The sequence below is a fragment of the Bos grunniens genome, chromosome 27 (assembly GCF_055505025.1).
Source record: "Bos grunniens cultivar Pamir isolate PY7600 chromosome 27, Bosgru_T2T1.0, whole genome shotgun sequence".
NCBI classification, from domain to species: Eukaryota; Metazoa; Chordata; class Mammalia; order Artiodactyla; family Bovidae; genus Bos; species Bos grunniens.
Genome location: NC_141191.1, coordinates 41,769,566 through 41,782,618, shown reverse-complemented (window position 1 = coordinate 41,782,618; position 13,053 = coordinate 41,769,566). Strand labels below are relative to the sequence as shown.

The following is a 13,053-nucleotide window of genomic DNA, read 5'->3' as shown; positions in this document are numbered from 1 at the left end:
ATGCTGGACTGGAAGAAACACAAGCTGGAATCAAGATTGCTGGGAGAAATATCAATAACCTCAGATATGCAGATGACACCACCCTTATGGCAGAAAGTGAAAGGAACTAAAAAGCCTCTTGATGAAAGTGAAAGTGGAGAGTGAAAAAGTTGGCTTAAAGCTCAACATTCAGAAAACGAAGATCATGGCATCCGGTCCCATCACTTCATGGGAAATAGATGGGGAAACAGTGGAAACAGTGTCAGACTTTATTTTTCTGGGCTCCAAAATCACTGCAGATGGTGACTGCAGCCATGAAATTAAAAGACGCTTACTCCTTGGAAGGAAAGTTATGACCAACCTAGATAGCATATTCAAAAGCAGAGACATTACTTTGCCAACAAAGGTCCGTCTAGTCAAGGCTATGGTTTTTCCTGTGGTCATGTATGGATGTGAGAGTTGGACTGTGAAGAAGGCTGAGCGCCAAAGAATTGATGCTTTTGACTTGTGGTGTTGGAGAAGACTCTTGAGAGTCCCTTGGACTGCAAGGAGATCCAACCAGTCCATTCTGAAGGAGATCAGCCCTGGGATTTCTTTGGAAGGAATGATGCTAAAGCTGAAATTCCAGTACTTTGGCCCCCTCATGCGAAGAGTTGACTCATTGGAAAAGACTCTGATGCTGGGAGGGATTGGGGACAGGAAGAGAAGGGGACGACAGAGAATGAGATGGCTGGATGGCATCACTAACTTGATGGACGTGAGTCTGAGTGAACTCCGGGAGTTGGTGATGGACAGGGAGGCCTGGCGTGCTGCGATTCATGGGGTCGCAAAGAGTTGGACACGACTGAGCAACTGAACTGAACTGAACTGAGTGACTAACTTTCACTTCTCCCTGGCAGCCCAGTGGTTATGACTCTGCACTCCCACATACCCCATGGCGCAGGCAAAAAAAGAAACAAAAACTAACTGTATTACTATTTACAAAGTAATATAGTAATAAAAACAATGTGGTAATAGCATTAAAAAAAAAAAAAAGACAAATCAGTGGAACAGAACAGACCCCAGAAATAAACCCATGCCTATATGGGCAATTACTTTATGACAAAGTTGGCAAGAACATACACTGGGAAAAGGACAGTCTCTTCAATAAGTGGTGTTGAGGGACTTCCCTGGTGGCTCAGTGGTAACGAATCTGCCTGCCAGTGCAGGAGACAAGGGTTTGATCCCTGATCAAACATGCCACAGAACAAGTAAGCCCGGGAGCCACAACTACTGAGCCTGCGCGCTGGAGCCCGGGAGCCACAACTGCTGAAGCCCAAGGCGCCCCAGAGCCCATGCTCCACAAGACAGGCCACCACAAGGAGAAGCCACACAGCAACGAGAGGTGGCCCTGCTCCCAGCAACGAGGACCCAGCGCAGCCAAAAATAAAATTGCAAATAAGTGGTGTTGAGAAAAAAAGGACAGCCACATGCAAAACTATGAAACTGGACCCCTATCTTACACCATACAAAAAAAACACAAGATGATTAAAGACTTCAATGTAAGACCTGAAACCATAAAAGTCCTAGAAGAAAACCAGAAGTACACGCTGTGACATCTGTCTTGGCGATGGTTTTTTTTACTTGACCCCCAAAGCAAAAATAAACATGTAAGACTACAACAAACTAAAAAGCTCTGCACAGCAAAGGAAAACCATCGAACTTAAAAGGGAAACTACCGAATGGGAGAAAATATCTGTAAACCATATACCTGATAGAAAGTCAATATTCAAAATAGATAAAGAATTCATACAACTCAAGAGCAAAAACTAGATTCATTAAAAACTGGGCAGCAGATATAAATAGACATTTTTCCAAAGACGACACATGGCCAACAGGTATGTGAAAGGTGCTCAACGTCACTAATCTCAGGGAAATGCAAATCAAAACCACAGTGAGATACCACTTCACACCTGTTAGAATGCTTATTATTGAAATAACAAGTACTGGCAGAATGTGGAGAAAAGGAACCCTTGTGTACATTGGTGTACATTCTGTACACTGGTGTAGTCACTATCTAAAATAGTATGAAAGTCCCTGAGAAAATTTAAAATAGAATTACCATATGATCCAGCAACTCCACTCCCAGGGATTTCACGAGGAAACTGAAAACACTACTCTGAAAAGATATACGCACCCCCAGGTTCACTGCAGCATCGTTTACAGAAGCTAAAACAAGGAAGCAACATAAATGTCCATCAGTCAAAGAATGGATAAAGAAAATGTGGTGTTTATATACAATAGAATATTATTCAGTCATAAAAAAGAATGAAATCTTGCCATTTGGAACAACATGGGTAGATTTAAAGTGGATTCGCATTTAGTGAAATAAGTCAGAGAGAGAAAGACAAAAATACTGTACAATCTTACTTATATTTGGAATCTAAAGCAAAACAAAAAACCAATGTGTATCTATTTATTCATAGATACAGAGAACAAATTAGTGGTTGCCAGAGTTGGTGGGGGTGGGGGGGGGGCGGGAATAGGTGAAGGTGGTCAAAAAGTTCAAACTTCCAGTTATAAAATAACGAAGTCCTGGGATGTAATGTACAGAAAGGCAACTATAGTTATCAGCACCATGTTGTATAGTTAATAATACTGTGTTAAGAGTAGGTTTTAAAATTTTCATCACAAGGAAAAAAATATGTAACTAGGTATGGTGATATTAACTAGACTCATTGTGGTGATCATTTTGCAATACAAAAATGTTCTGACTCAAAAATGAAAATACTAATCACTGGATTTTTTTTTTTAATATAAAGAAGGGGAATACAAGTGTGTTGGGTATGTGTGTGCACGCGCACACATGGACACTCATCTAAGAGTTTACTGTGTGCAAAGTATTGCAGGAATTAAATGAATACTCTCAAGCCTCATAAAAGTTCCAGGAAGTAGACACTACTAATAATGATTTCCTTTTTACAGCAAGGAAACTGAGGTTTGAAGAATTTAAGCTAACAAAGTTAGTATGGAAAAAGCTGAGTTATGAAACCAGGTGGTATGATTTTGTAGCCCATATTCTTAAAAGGCATCATCTTACAATGTTATTCAAAATACATATACCTTGAAGAGGAAGTATACTCCCTAGTCTTTCATGTGAAAGTAAAAGAAAGGTTATTAGAAAGAAGTATACACGTATTCCTCAGGAGGCTTTTCTCTTTTTACCTTGTGATATCACCATATCAAAGACAAATTGCTTTGGTTGTAACTTTTTAAGCAGGGTAATGTGTAAAGGATGGTTAAGAACACAGTGAAAGTGAAAGTGAAGTGAAAGTCGCTGTCATGTCCGACTCTTCGCAACCCCATGGATTGTATGCTGCTGCTAAGTCGCTTCAGTCGTGTCCGACTCTGTGTGACCCCAGAAAAAGCAGCCCACCAGGCTCCCCCGTCCCTGGGATTCTCCAGGCAAGAACACTAGAGTGGGTTGCCATTTCCTTCTTCAATGCATGAAAGTGAAAAGTGAAAGTGAAGTCACTCAGTCATGTCTGACTCTTCGCAACTCCATGGACTGCAGCCTACCAGGCTCCTCCATCCATGGGATTTTCCAGGCAAGAGTACTGGAGTGGGGTTCCATTGCCTTCTCCGTCCATGGAATTCTCCAGGCCAGAATACTGGAGTGGGTAGCCTTTCCCTTCTCCAGGGGATCTTCCCAACCCAGGGATCAAACCCAGGTCTCCCGCATGGTGGGCGGATTCTTTATCAGCTGAGCCACCAGGGAGGCCCAAGAATCCTGGAGTGGGTAGCCTATCTCTTCTCCAGCAGATATTCCCGACCCAGGAATTGAACCAGGGCCTCCTGCATTGCAGGCAGATTCTTTACCAACTGAGCTGAAGCCCATAGGGCTGGTTTAAATCCCACTTTTGCCTTAGCCATGTAATGCACATTTTGTTACCTAATCTGTAAGCTCCTGTTTCCATCTCTGGAAATGGCTATGATTTTACTGATATCCCCTCTTCTTTAAAACTGGGTCCTATTTACATTAAGATTTTTTTAAATACAGAATAGGGTTTTTGTTTTTTTTTTTTTAACATACTTAGTAAAATGCAACTGTTGCTACCAGTATTTAATGTATCTGAAACTACTGGTAAACACACTTGTATTCAGAAAAGTTAAAACAGTCTATAAAAACTGTTTCTAAATACTGCAATTAGTTACTTGAGAATGTATCTAAAGAACATTGCAACCTCATCACTTTTCCTAAGGGCAGAAGACTTCAGAAGTTAGTATGTCAACTATCTAATTGGTTAACAATAACTCAGTTTGGACTAAGTATCCAGATTTTTGCTAAAAACTATAAAGGATACATAGTCTCTGACTTTAAGAGCTTATAATCTAATTGTTAAAACAAAGGTATCACACGGTGAAAGTTACATTAAAAAGAACAACATTTATGTTTTATGATCCATAAGGGTAACAAAACTTTGGTGAGACTTTGAGCTAGCCTTAAAGTGTTATTTAGCCTGGTAAAAAGAAGAGCAAGAGGCAGTCCTGTTGGAAGACAAGAACACAAAATGACAAAAACAAGCGTGATGCCCAGGGGACAAGTGAAGAGGGAAATCTAACTATGAGGACAATATGGAATAAATGTGAACTGGAACACAGTTTATAAAAAACTGACTTGACAGTCTGGTTGAGGAGTTTAGACACAAAAATAAGCCACTAAAGCAAAATTTTTAATACAAATATTTAAATAGTATTTATATACACAGTCCTGTTTCCTAGAAACTAGAAATATTCATGGTCAAAAAAGTTTTCTATTTCATTCACTTTTACTTTTAAAAAACTCCATGGTTAACAGTAATTTTATACTTAAGAAACTTGCGTTTTAGAAATACTGAAATATTTACAAATAAAGTGGATTTGCTTTGCTGCAAATAATAAGAAAGGGAAAGGTGAGTGACCTTGAGCTGATGACCACTGAAGCTTGATGATAGAGTCTCTGCATCATTCTGGCCATCATAATTGTATAGGCCTAATATTTTCCATTATAATGTTCTTTTTTAACCTACCAAATTAGAGTAGTACTTGGAAAAGATGAATATTCATAAAGAGATTAACTGTATTCTAATATTTCCATACATTTATTTTTTGCAACAATTTAAACATGATAAAAGACTGACTGAATGAAATAGATTATTAGTCTACAAATCAAACTTTACAAACTAAAAATTAATTCAAGAAATTCTGTTTGCTTCGGAGAAGCCTTCACAGCTGTTGTCAATTTTTACTCAAAATAGTTCTACTATAGTACTTATATCTGTCACTTATTAAAAAAAAATCTTGTTAAGATACTGCAAATCAAACATAAACGCAATGCACTGTTAAAAGAAGTTAACAGTGTTAAACCACTGTGCTTTGTGGTTTCAGATACTGAATGTAAACTTCGGCGAAGTGACCATGTTAACACCACCTGGTAGCACACATCCCAGCACTCGGCATTACCACACCCCCAGCTCCCTAAAAAGAACAACAGTATCACGGACTAACGCCATTTTTATTTCTTCCCATTACCCACAAAGAGGTAGCAACATAACATGTTTCAATAAAGCAAGCACAATTAACTGTCTTCAGAAATAGACGACCTCTGCAACAAATCCCTGAACTCTCGCAAAGGAATAAAATGCTTTCACTCGCTCAAAGATATTGTGTGAAAGCAACTTTACATCTCTTAATGTGTGCTTCTTGAGCTTCACTGACAAAGGCAAACATTTATTAAGCTCCGCAATGTGCTACATATGTTGTCTCATTTAATTATCAATGCAACCTTATTTCACAGATGAAGAAATAGGTTTAGAAACATTAGACCCCTTTCTGCAAAGTCCCAGTGACTGTTAGAGACGGGATCCAAATCTCCATGTTCAATCTGACAAAGTCCATGCTCACAACCACTTCCCTATATTGCCCCTGATAAAATTTAACTATGGCCTATGGTCAATGATGTGTATTATGGACATAAAGATGCCCACATAACCCAACTTAAATTTAAAGCAAGCATCAAGTTTTAAAGTGAACTTATTGAGTGATTACCTTTTTAATAAAGTTCTAATTCAACAGGAGGATATAATTTACAAATAAAAGAGTGATTTTTACTTTAATTTTACTCTATTTCCCTTAATAGTTTTTATAATGAGAAAATATTTAATCAGTAAGTCAATTTTAGTTTCAAATGAATTTTTCTGATTTTGAATGATATCCTCTAAGTTTCATCAAACTTTTTATATGAATGAAAATTTTCCATTGAGCGTGAAAGAAAAAGTGGTCATTTAATAATCTACAAAATTAACTAACAGTAAACAAAATACTGCTTTTAACTGTTAAAGCTAACCAATTCAATCTTGGAACAAAATATTTACCATTACAGAGAATCAGCAGTTCTCAGAGCAAACACTGATCGGGCCTCAACAGTTCCAAACAGTGAATGAGAACCATCTGGCCAACACAGAAGTGTTGTTATTTTCAGAAGTTGTTTGATTTTAGCGACAAGGGTAAAAGGCCCCCAACTTCCATGTTCACAGGGATGGCTAACTTACTTGATTATCAACACCTCGTCTTTCCTGGCTCTAGTCTATTCATGCATACTATACATTACTGAAGTAAAACATGCAAAATTCGGTGAGATCCAGCAATGACAGTCTCCACGTTGGCATGCAAACATAAATATATAGTTGCCTGTTACCTGTAACATCCTTTTTACAAGGAATGCTTGTCAATATAGCAAAACTGCTATTCACCACACCTAACCCTCAAACAAACAAACAAACAAAAAACGGAGAACTTTCTAAAAAGAAAAACGCCAATACGAAAGTTTCCTTAGGTGTTTTGGAAAAGGGAAGGTCCATCGAAAAAGTCCCCGGGAAAACGTAACGCTTTTTATTTTTCTCCTGGATACACAGCCAGTCGGCTGAGCTGGGCTGTGTGTGTATAGGAAGTGACCCTGGTCTGAACTCGGTGCTGAGCAAGTGAAATGCGGGTGAATTATCGATCCGCCGTGGGAATCGGATCCCTCTAAGGTCTTCCCTCCTCTACTACTTGGCCAGCAGGAACTGAGCGCCGCCGCAAGCCTTCAACTACAGGTCGAACCACTCGGGTCACCTCTCCAACACTCCCCGCGCAGCCCCCACCCCGTCTGGCCTGCGATGCTGACACAGGTAAGCGCTTCTTTTCATAATCCCGCTGTGACACATGGACGCCCTACAGTGTAACATTCACTGCGGCGGACGGCATCCCGAACGCGCTTTCCACCCGGCGAGCCTCTCGGGACCGAAAGGTACTGGCCCGAGCCGAGTGCCCCGGCCAAACCCCTTCTCCTCCAAGAGGAGGGCGTCAGACACGGTTCAGCATTTACAATACAGACACGCGCGCGCGCACACACTCGCGGCCGGGAGCCTCTCCGGAGGCTCTCAGGACACATCTCAGGACACGGACACACACGCACCACTGCCGCCCCTCGCCCCCAGGCCTCCAGCACCGGGGAGGAGCAGAGACGGGGCTCCGGGCGCTGCTGACGGACGGCTCGTCGCCCCAAGTTTCAGGTGCGCGTTGCGCGCTCGAACCTCCGCCGAGGCAGAGAAGAAAGAAAGGGGCGGGGGGGGCGGGGAGCGTTCGGCTGGCAGCCGCCCCGACGGGGCGCGCGTCCGGGGGGCCGGGTTTTCCTGTCCTCCCGCCCTCCTCCGGCCCGGCGGGCACCCTCCTCCCCGCTGCCCCCGCCGCCCCCGGCGCCGCGGGCGGGGAACAATGCCGCGACCCGCACCCCAGCCCGCCCCGCCGCCCCACTCACCACCCAGGTCAGCGCCCCGTGGCCGCCGGCTCCCGCGCCGCCGCCGCCGCCCGCCTTGGCCATGGCGCGCCTCCTCCGCTCCGGGCCCGAGGCCGCCGCTCCGCCGCCCGCCGGCCGCCCGGCCCCCCGCTCCGCTCCGCACCGACCGCGCGCCCGCCGCGCTCCTAGCGGCGCCGCCCCCCGCGCCCCATCGCCAAGCCCGGGGCGGACGCCCGGCCGAGCCCGCTGAGGAGGCCGCGCCGCCCGCCGCCCTCAAACTCGAGGCGCGCGGCCGCGGCGCCCGGGCCTAGCGCGGCCCTGAGGCGGCGGCGCCGGAGCAGGAAGCGCCGAGGCCGGCGGTGGGCGGCGGCGCGGCCTCCTCCCCGCTGGGCCGAGGCCCCGAGTGCGGGCGGCGAGCGCGGCCGGCAGTCGGGCGTCCGAACGCGGCGGCGGCGCCCTGTCTCTCCTCGGGCTCCGCGGAGGCCGCCCCTCGGGGAGCTGGAGCGAGGTCGCCGCTGAAGCCGAAGCTGCGTGTGTCGGCCGCCTAGCAGCCCGACTTCCTTACAGCCCCTCGCCGAGACGGACAATAAGTGGAGCCGCCGCGGCCGCGGTCGCCTCCCTCCTGTCCGGCATAACACCGCACTCACACTCGCACCCAGGGAGGGCTGGGGAAGGCCGGCGGGGAGAGGGCGGGCGAGCGGCCTGCCCCGCTGTCACTCACGCCGCGGCGCCCAATCGGGGCCCTGTCGCCAAGCCTCTCGGCCTATCCCAAAATTCCAAGCCCCCCCGGAGGGGCGGGACCCGAGGGGGGGAAACGTCATTGCGGGTAGCAACCGAAGGGAAGACTTGGGGTTTTTGTTGTGTGTGTGTATGTGTGTGTGTGTGTGTTTGTGTGGTGTGGTGTCTCTGAGGGATTTTTCCGTTTGAAGGCTGCGCAGGGGCTGCTGTCAGGGGTCACCTGAGGGCGGCGAAGGATAAGGGTCGACTTGGCCTCGGCTCGGCTTTGAATCCGCCAAGCTAGCTGTTTGCTCTAGACCGGCGGGCGAAGCGGGGTGCTCCTCGGCCCGGGACCGCGGGTGGGGGCCGGAAGAAGCCGGGGGCGTCCCGGAGGGAAAGTATTTTTTAAAGAGCGCTTGTGACCGCCGGCAGGACGTTGCAGAGCGCTGGTGCGAGGAGGGGCCCCGAGGCCCCGGGGGAGCGCCGCGGTGAGAGGAGCCTCTGCTCAGACCTGCCCCTCCTCCATCTCCTCTCTCTCCCCCCCGCTCCCCCAAAAGGGACCCGGTCCGTCTGGAGGAAAAAACCCGCTCTGAAGGAACTTAGATGATAAAGGGGCGCGCCGAGAACGTTCCAGGGAAAGGAGACCCGGCGGCGTGAGGGTTCGCCTCGTCGGTGACCTTCCCTCTCCTGCAAACAATGAGAGCATGTCTCTGTCACTTCTGAGCCTCTTCGGTCCACAGCCGTGCCGCCTCCTGTCTTTAAGAGGGAGCACGTTTAACCTTTCAATGTCCCAGCACACGACTGAGGAACCGTGTCACTGACCTTAAAGCTTTCTAAGAAAATCACCCACACATGGCTTGCACCTCAGCCTGGCCGACGAAGATGGCTTGACTTCGGGTCCTGCTCTTGGGGAGAAATCCATGCCAGGCTGTGCCACGGGCTCAAGATAAAACCCGGGCCTTGGTTTCAAGTCGTTTATAACCTGACTCGAAAGACAGGCCAAAAGGGAGCTAACTATCATCCAACATGAGTACTTGAGGGCACGACGTGCCACCAAATAGCTGGGACAAGAGAGCTTTTTGAGAAGGTGAAAACCATATTGCTGCGTGGCGAAACGGTCTGTTTGTGAACTTCCAACTGTGTGTTTCCCCTCGAGGGGAAACAAAAATGTCTCGGGTCACAGCTTTCAACGGACTTCAGAATCTAAAGAGGTGGAGAACTCTGAAAGGTGGAAATAATTTAAACATAGTTGTTCTTAATTAGCTCTCTAGCGACCATGTAATTTTGGCATATCTGGGACTTTAGTCCAGAACAGTGAAGCCTTTCTTTACCTTGAACTTGAGGTGCCAGCTTGTAAATCAGACCAGGGTCTAGTCTGGGCTGAACCTGATCAGCTAAGTATCCCTGCCTTGTTATTTTACCTTCAAGGACCTCTCTGCTTGCACCTCCTTAAATTGAGGATTTTTGCTCTTGTATTTACTGGGTTTTTACTTCTTCAAAGTACACATATATTCTACAGGTTTGAAAAGGGGTAAATAATTAAGGGCTCTGAGGTTTTTAAATAAAGATATATGCATTAAATAGAAGCCAAGCTATAAAATTTATACCCATGTCTTTTTCTTAAATGTCAGTTTTCATAGCTCTTCGATCTCAAATTTTCAAATGAATAAAATCATATATTCAAAAGCCAAATGGGTTAATGGAAATTCATGTTCACCTTTTCACTTGCTTCATATGTGAGGTACTGAGGTCTTTAGCCTTCTAAGCATGAAGACCCTCTAGTAAATGTAGCAAGATTATTCTCTTGAAAATACTAACTTACCTTTAAAAATGACAAATAAAGGAGCTGTTGAATAGAAATGCAAATCAACAGTTTAAAGCAGATCTTCACAATAAATGGGAAAGAGTACCTAGATCACAAGCTTCTCATCTCCTGAAGACACAATGACCTGTTTAACCTCAAGCAGCCAACAACATGTATTTATGATAAAAGCGATTGTACTGAACTTCAGTGCAGCATTCCCTTCTGGGATTTTGTCAAATAACTTCCATTTACTGAGTAATCAGAGCAATAATTGCCATATTTAAAAAGCTTCTATGAGAGATCATAGGCAAAACATTATCTGACATAAATGGTACCAATGTTTTCTTAGGTCAGACTCCCAAGGCAATAGAAGTGAAAATAAGCCAATGAGACCCAATCAAACTTACAAGCTTTTGCACAGCAAAGGAAACCATAAAAACAACGAAAAACAAGAACAAAACTGGAGACAACCTACAAAATGGAAGAAAATATTTGCAAACAAACTGACAAGGGCTTAAATTTCCAAAAGGTAAACACAGCTCAAATTCCTCAACAACAACAAACTCAATCTAAAAATGGACAGAAGACCTCAGCAGACATTTCTCCAAAGACGACATAAAACTGGCCAATAAGCACATGAAAAAGTGCTCGACATTGCTAATTATTAGAAAAGTGCAAATCAAAACTACAGCGAGCTACCACGTCACACAGGTCAGAATGGCCGTCATTAAAAAACTCTACAAACAACAAATGCTGCAGAGGATGTGGAGAAAAGGAAATCCTCTTACATTGTTGGTGGGAATGTAAATTGGTACAACCACTAGGGAGGACAGTATGGTGCTTCCTTAAAAAACTAAAAATAGAATGACCATATGACTTAGCAATCCCACTGTTGGGAATGTGAAAGTCTGACTCTTTGTGACCCCATAGACTATACAGTCCATGGGATTCTCTAGGCCAGAATACTGGAGTGGTACAACTTTCCCTTCTCCAGGGGACTTTCCCAACCCAGGGACTGAACCCAGGTCTCCTGCATTGCAGGCAGATTCTTTACCAGCTGAGCCACAGTGAAGTCCACTCATGGGCATATATCCAGCAAAACTAATTCAAAAAGATACATGCATCCCTATTTTCAAGCAGCACTATTTACGGTAGCCAAGACATGGAAACACCCTAGATGTCCATTGACGAAGGAAAGGATAAAGACGTGGTGAAAAAATGAAAGTGTTAGTTACGCAGTTGTGTCCTTCTGTTTGTGACACCATGGACTGTGGTGTCACAGTCTCCACCAGGCTCCTCTGTCCATGGAATTCTCCAGGGAAGAATACAGGAGTGGGTAGTCATTTCATTCTCCAGGGCATCTTCCCAATCCAGAGATTGAACCCAGGTTTCCTACATTGCCTGCAAATTCTTTACCATCTGAGCCACCGAAGATGTGGTACACATATACAATGGAATATTACTCAGCCATAAAAAAGAATGAAATAATGCCATTTACAGCAATACTGATGGTCCTTGTCATATTTAGTGAAATAAGTCAGACCGAGAAAGGGAAATATCATGGATCATTTATGTGTGGAATCTAAAATAACACAAATGAGCTTATCTATGAAATAGAAGCAGACTCACAGAGAACAGACTTGTGGTGGCCAAGGAGGAGGGGGTTTGGCGAGTGATGGGATGGGAGGTTGGATTAGCAGATATAAGCTGTTATATGTAGAATGGATAAACAAGGTCCTACTGTATAACACAGAACTATATTCAGTATCCTATGATAAACCATAATGGAAAAGAATATTTAAAAGAATGTATATATGTATATCACTGCTGTACGGCAAAAATGAACACAACATTGTAAATCAACAACCCTTCAATTTAAAAAGGTTCTGTGTCAAGTTTTGTCTCATTTGTAATACTACTTTTTATTCATGTGTTTTACATTTAAAGACTTACTTTCCACCTCATAGCTAGCACTAGACAAAATGAAAAATTGTACAAATCAAAGTCAAAACCATTAACTGTCAAAATAAAGTCCTTTATTTAATCGAGCTTTCTGAGTAGCTTCTGTAATCTAACTAGATTAGAATTTTTAGTCTTAGATCTTATGTTCCCCTATCATAGCAATAAAAAAAAATTAATGCCTATTATATGTCAGCTACTCAGTACCTCGTAATTCAAAAAGGTTATGAGGATGTAGTCTTGGCCTTGAGTTTACACCTTTTGTAATATATTGATAATTTTGAGATAAACTTTAAAAAAACAATTTATATGTATTCATTTGCTTGTCAACAGTTTACCTGATGTGTCAAACCTTTCATCAGATTTGTTAGTCAATAAATACAATAGTTTTACTAAGAGAGTAACTCAAAACTATACTTTGAGATCCGTGGCAAAATTTCAAGAGAGTTTCCACTCAAATCATATCTTGTTCCAACACTGAGGTTCAGTTGGGAGGTGAGGAGAGAGGTGCTAATCTTTCACTCAGTGACATTTACAGAAGTTAACATTTGAATTCAAAATTCAGTGTCTGCAACCTTACCTCTTCCCTTCCTCTCATCATATTAGCTTTTATAGACCAAGAGCATATACAAAGTTGCTGGGCAAAGAATAAGAACAATTCAGTATACTCAATAAATGATTTTCTAGATAATGACTATTGTTTTCAATGTAATTTACTTTGTTATATTTCTTGAGAAGTATATGCTCACGTTAAGGAAGAAAGCTACCAGCGGTGTAGCCATTTGTGTTTCAGCATTCC

At 44.0% G+C, this 13,053-nt stretch overlaps 1 protein-coding gene and 1 long non-coding RNA gene across 9 annotated transcripts in view; one reads left to right on the top strand and one right to left on the bottom strand.

Annotated features, from left to right (window-relative positions):
• Positions 1-13,053, bottom strand: part of TOP2B (DNA topoisomerase II beta) — a 94,626-nt gene that overhangs the window by 54,847 nt on the left and 26,726 nt on the right. For 4 of the 8 annotated variants that reach the window (XM_086380769.1, XM_086380771.1, XM_086380770.1 and 1 more), the window contains exon 1: positions 7,796-8,437. The exons of 2 other annotated variants lie outside the window; for them this stretch is intronic. In XM_086380769.1, the coding sequence (XP_086236895.1) occupies positions 7,796-7,858 (63 nt within the window). In that variant the 5' untranslated portion in view covers positions 7,859-8,437. Of the gene's footprint in view, positions 1-7,795; positions 8,441-13,053 lie in introns of those variants that run through there. 2 more of the 8 variants (XR_015156371.1, XR_015156372.1) reach the window with 1 other exon arrangement.
• Positions 2,481-12,388, top strand: LOC147343877 (uncharacterized). The gene is made up of 2 exons (XR_015156385.1): positions 2,481-7,550; positions 9,049-12,388. It is a non-coding gene; the product is annotated as an uncharacterized LOC147343877 (long non-coding RNA).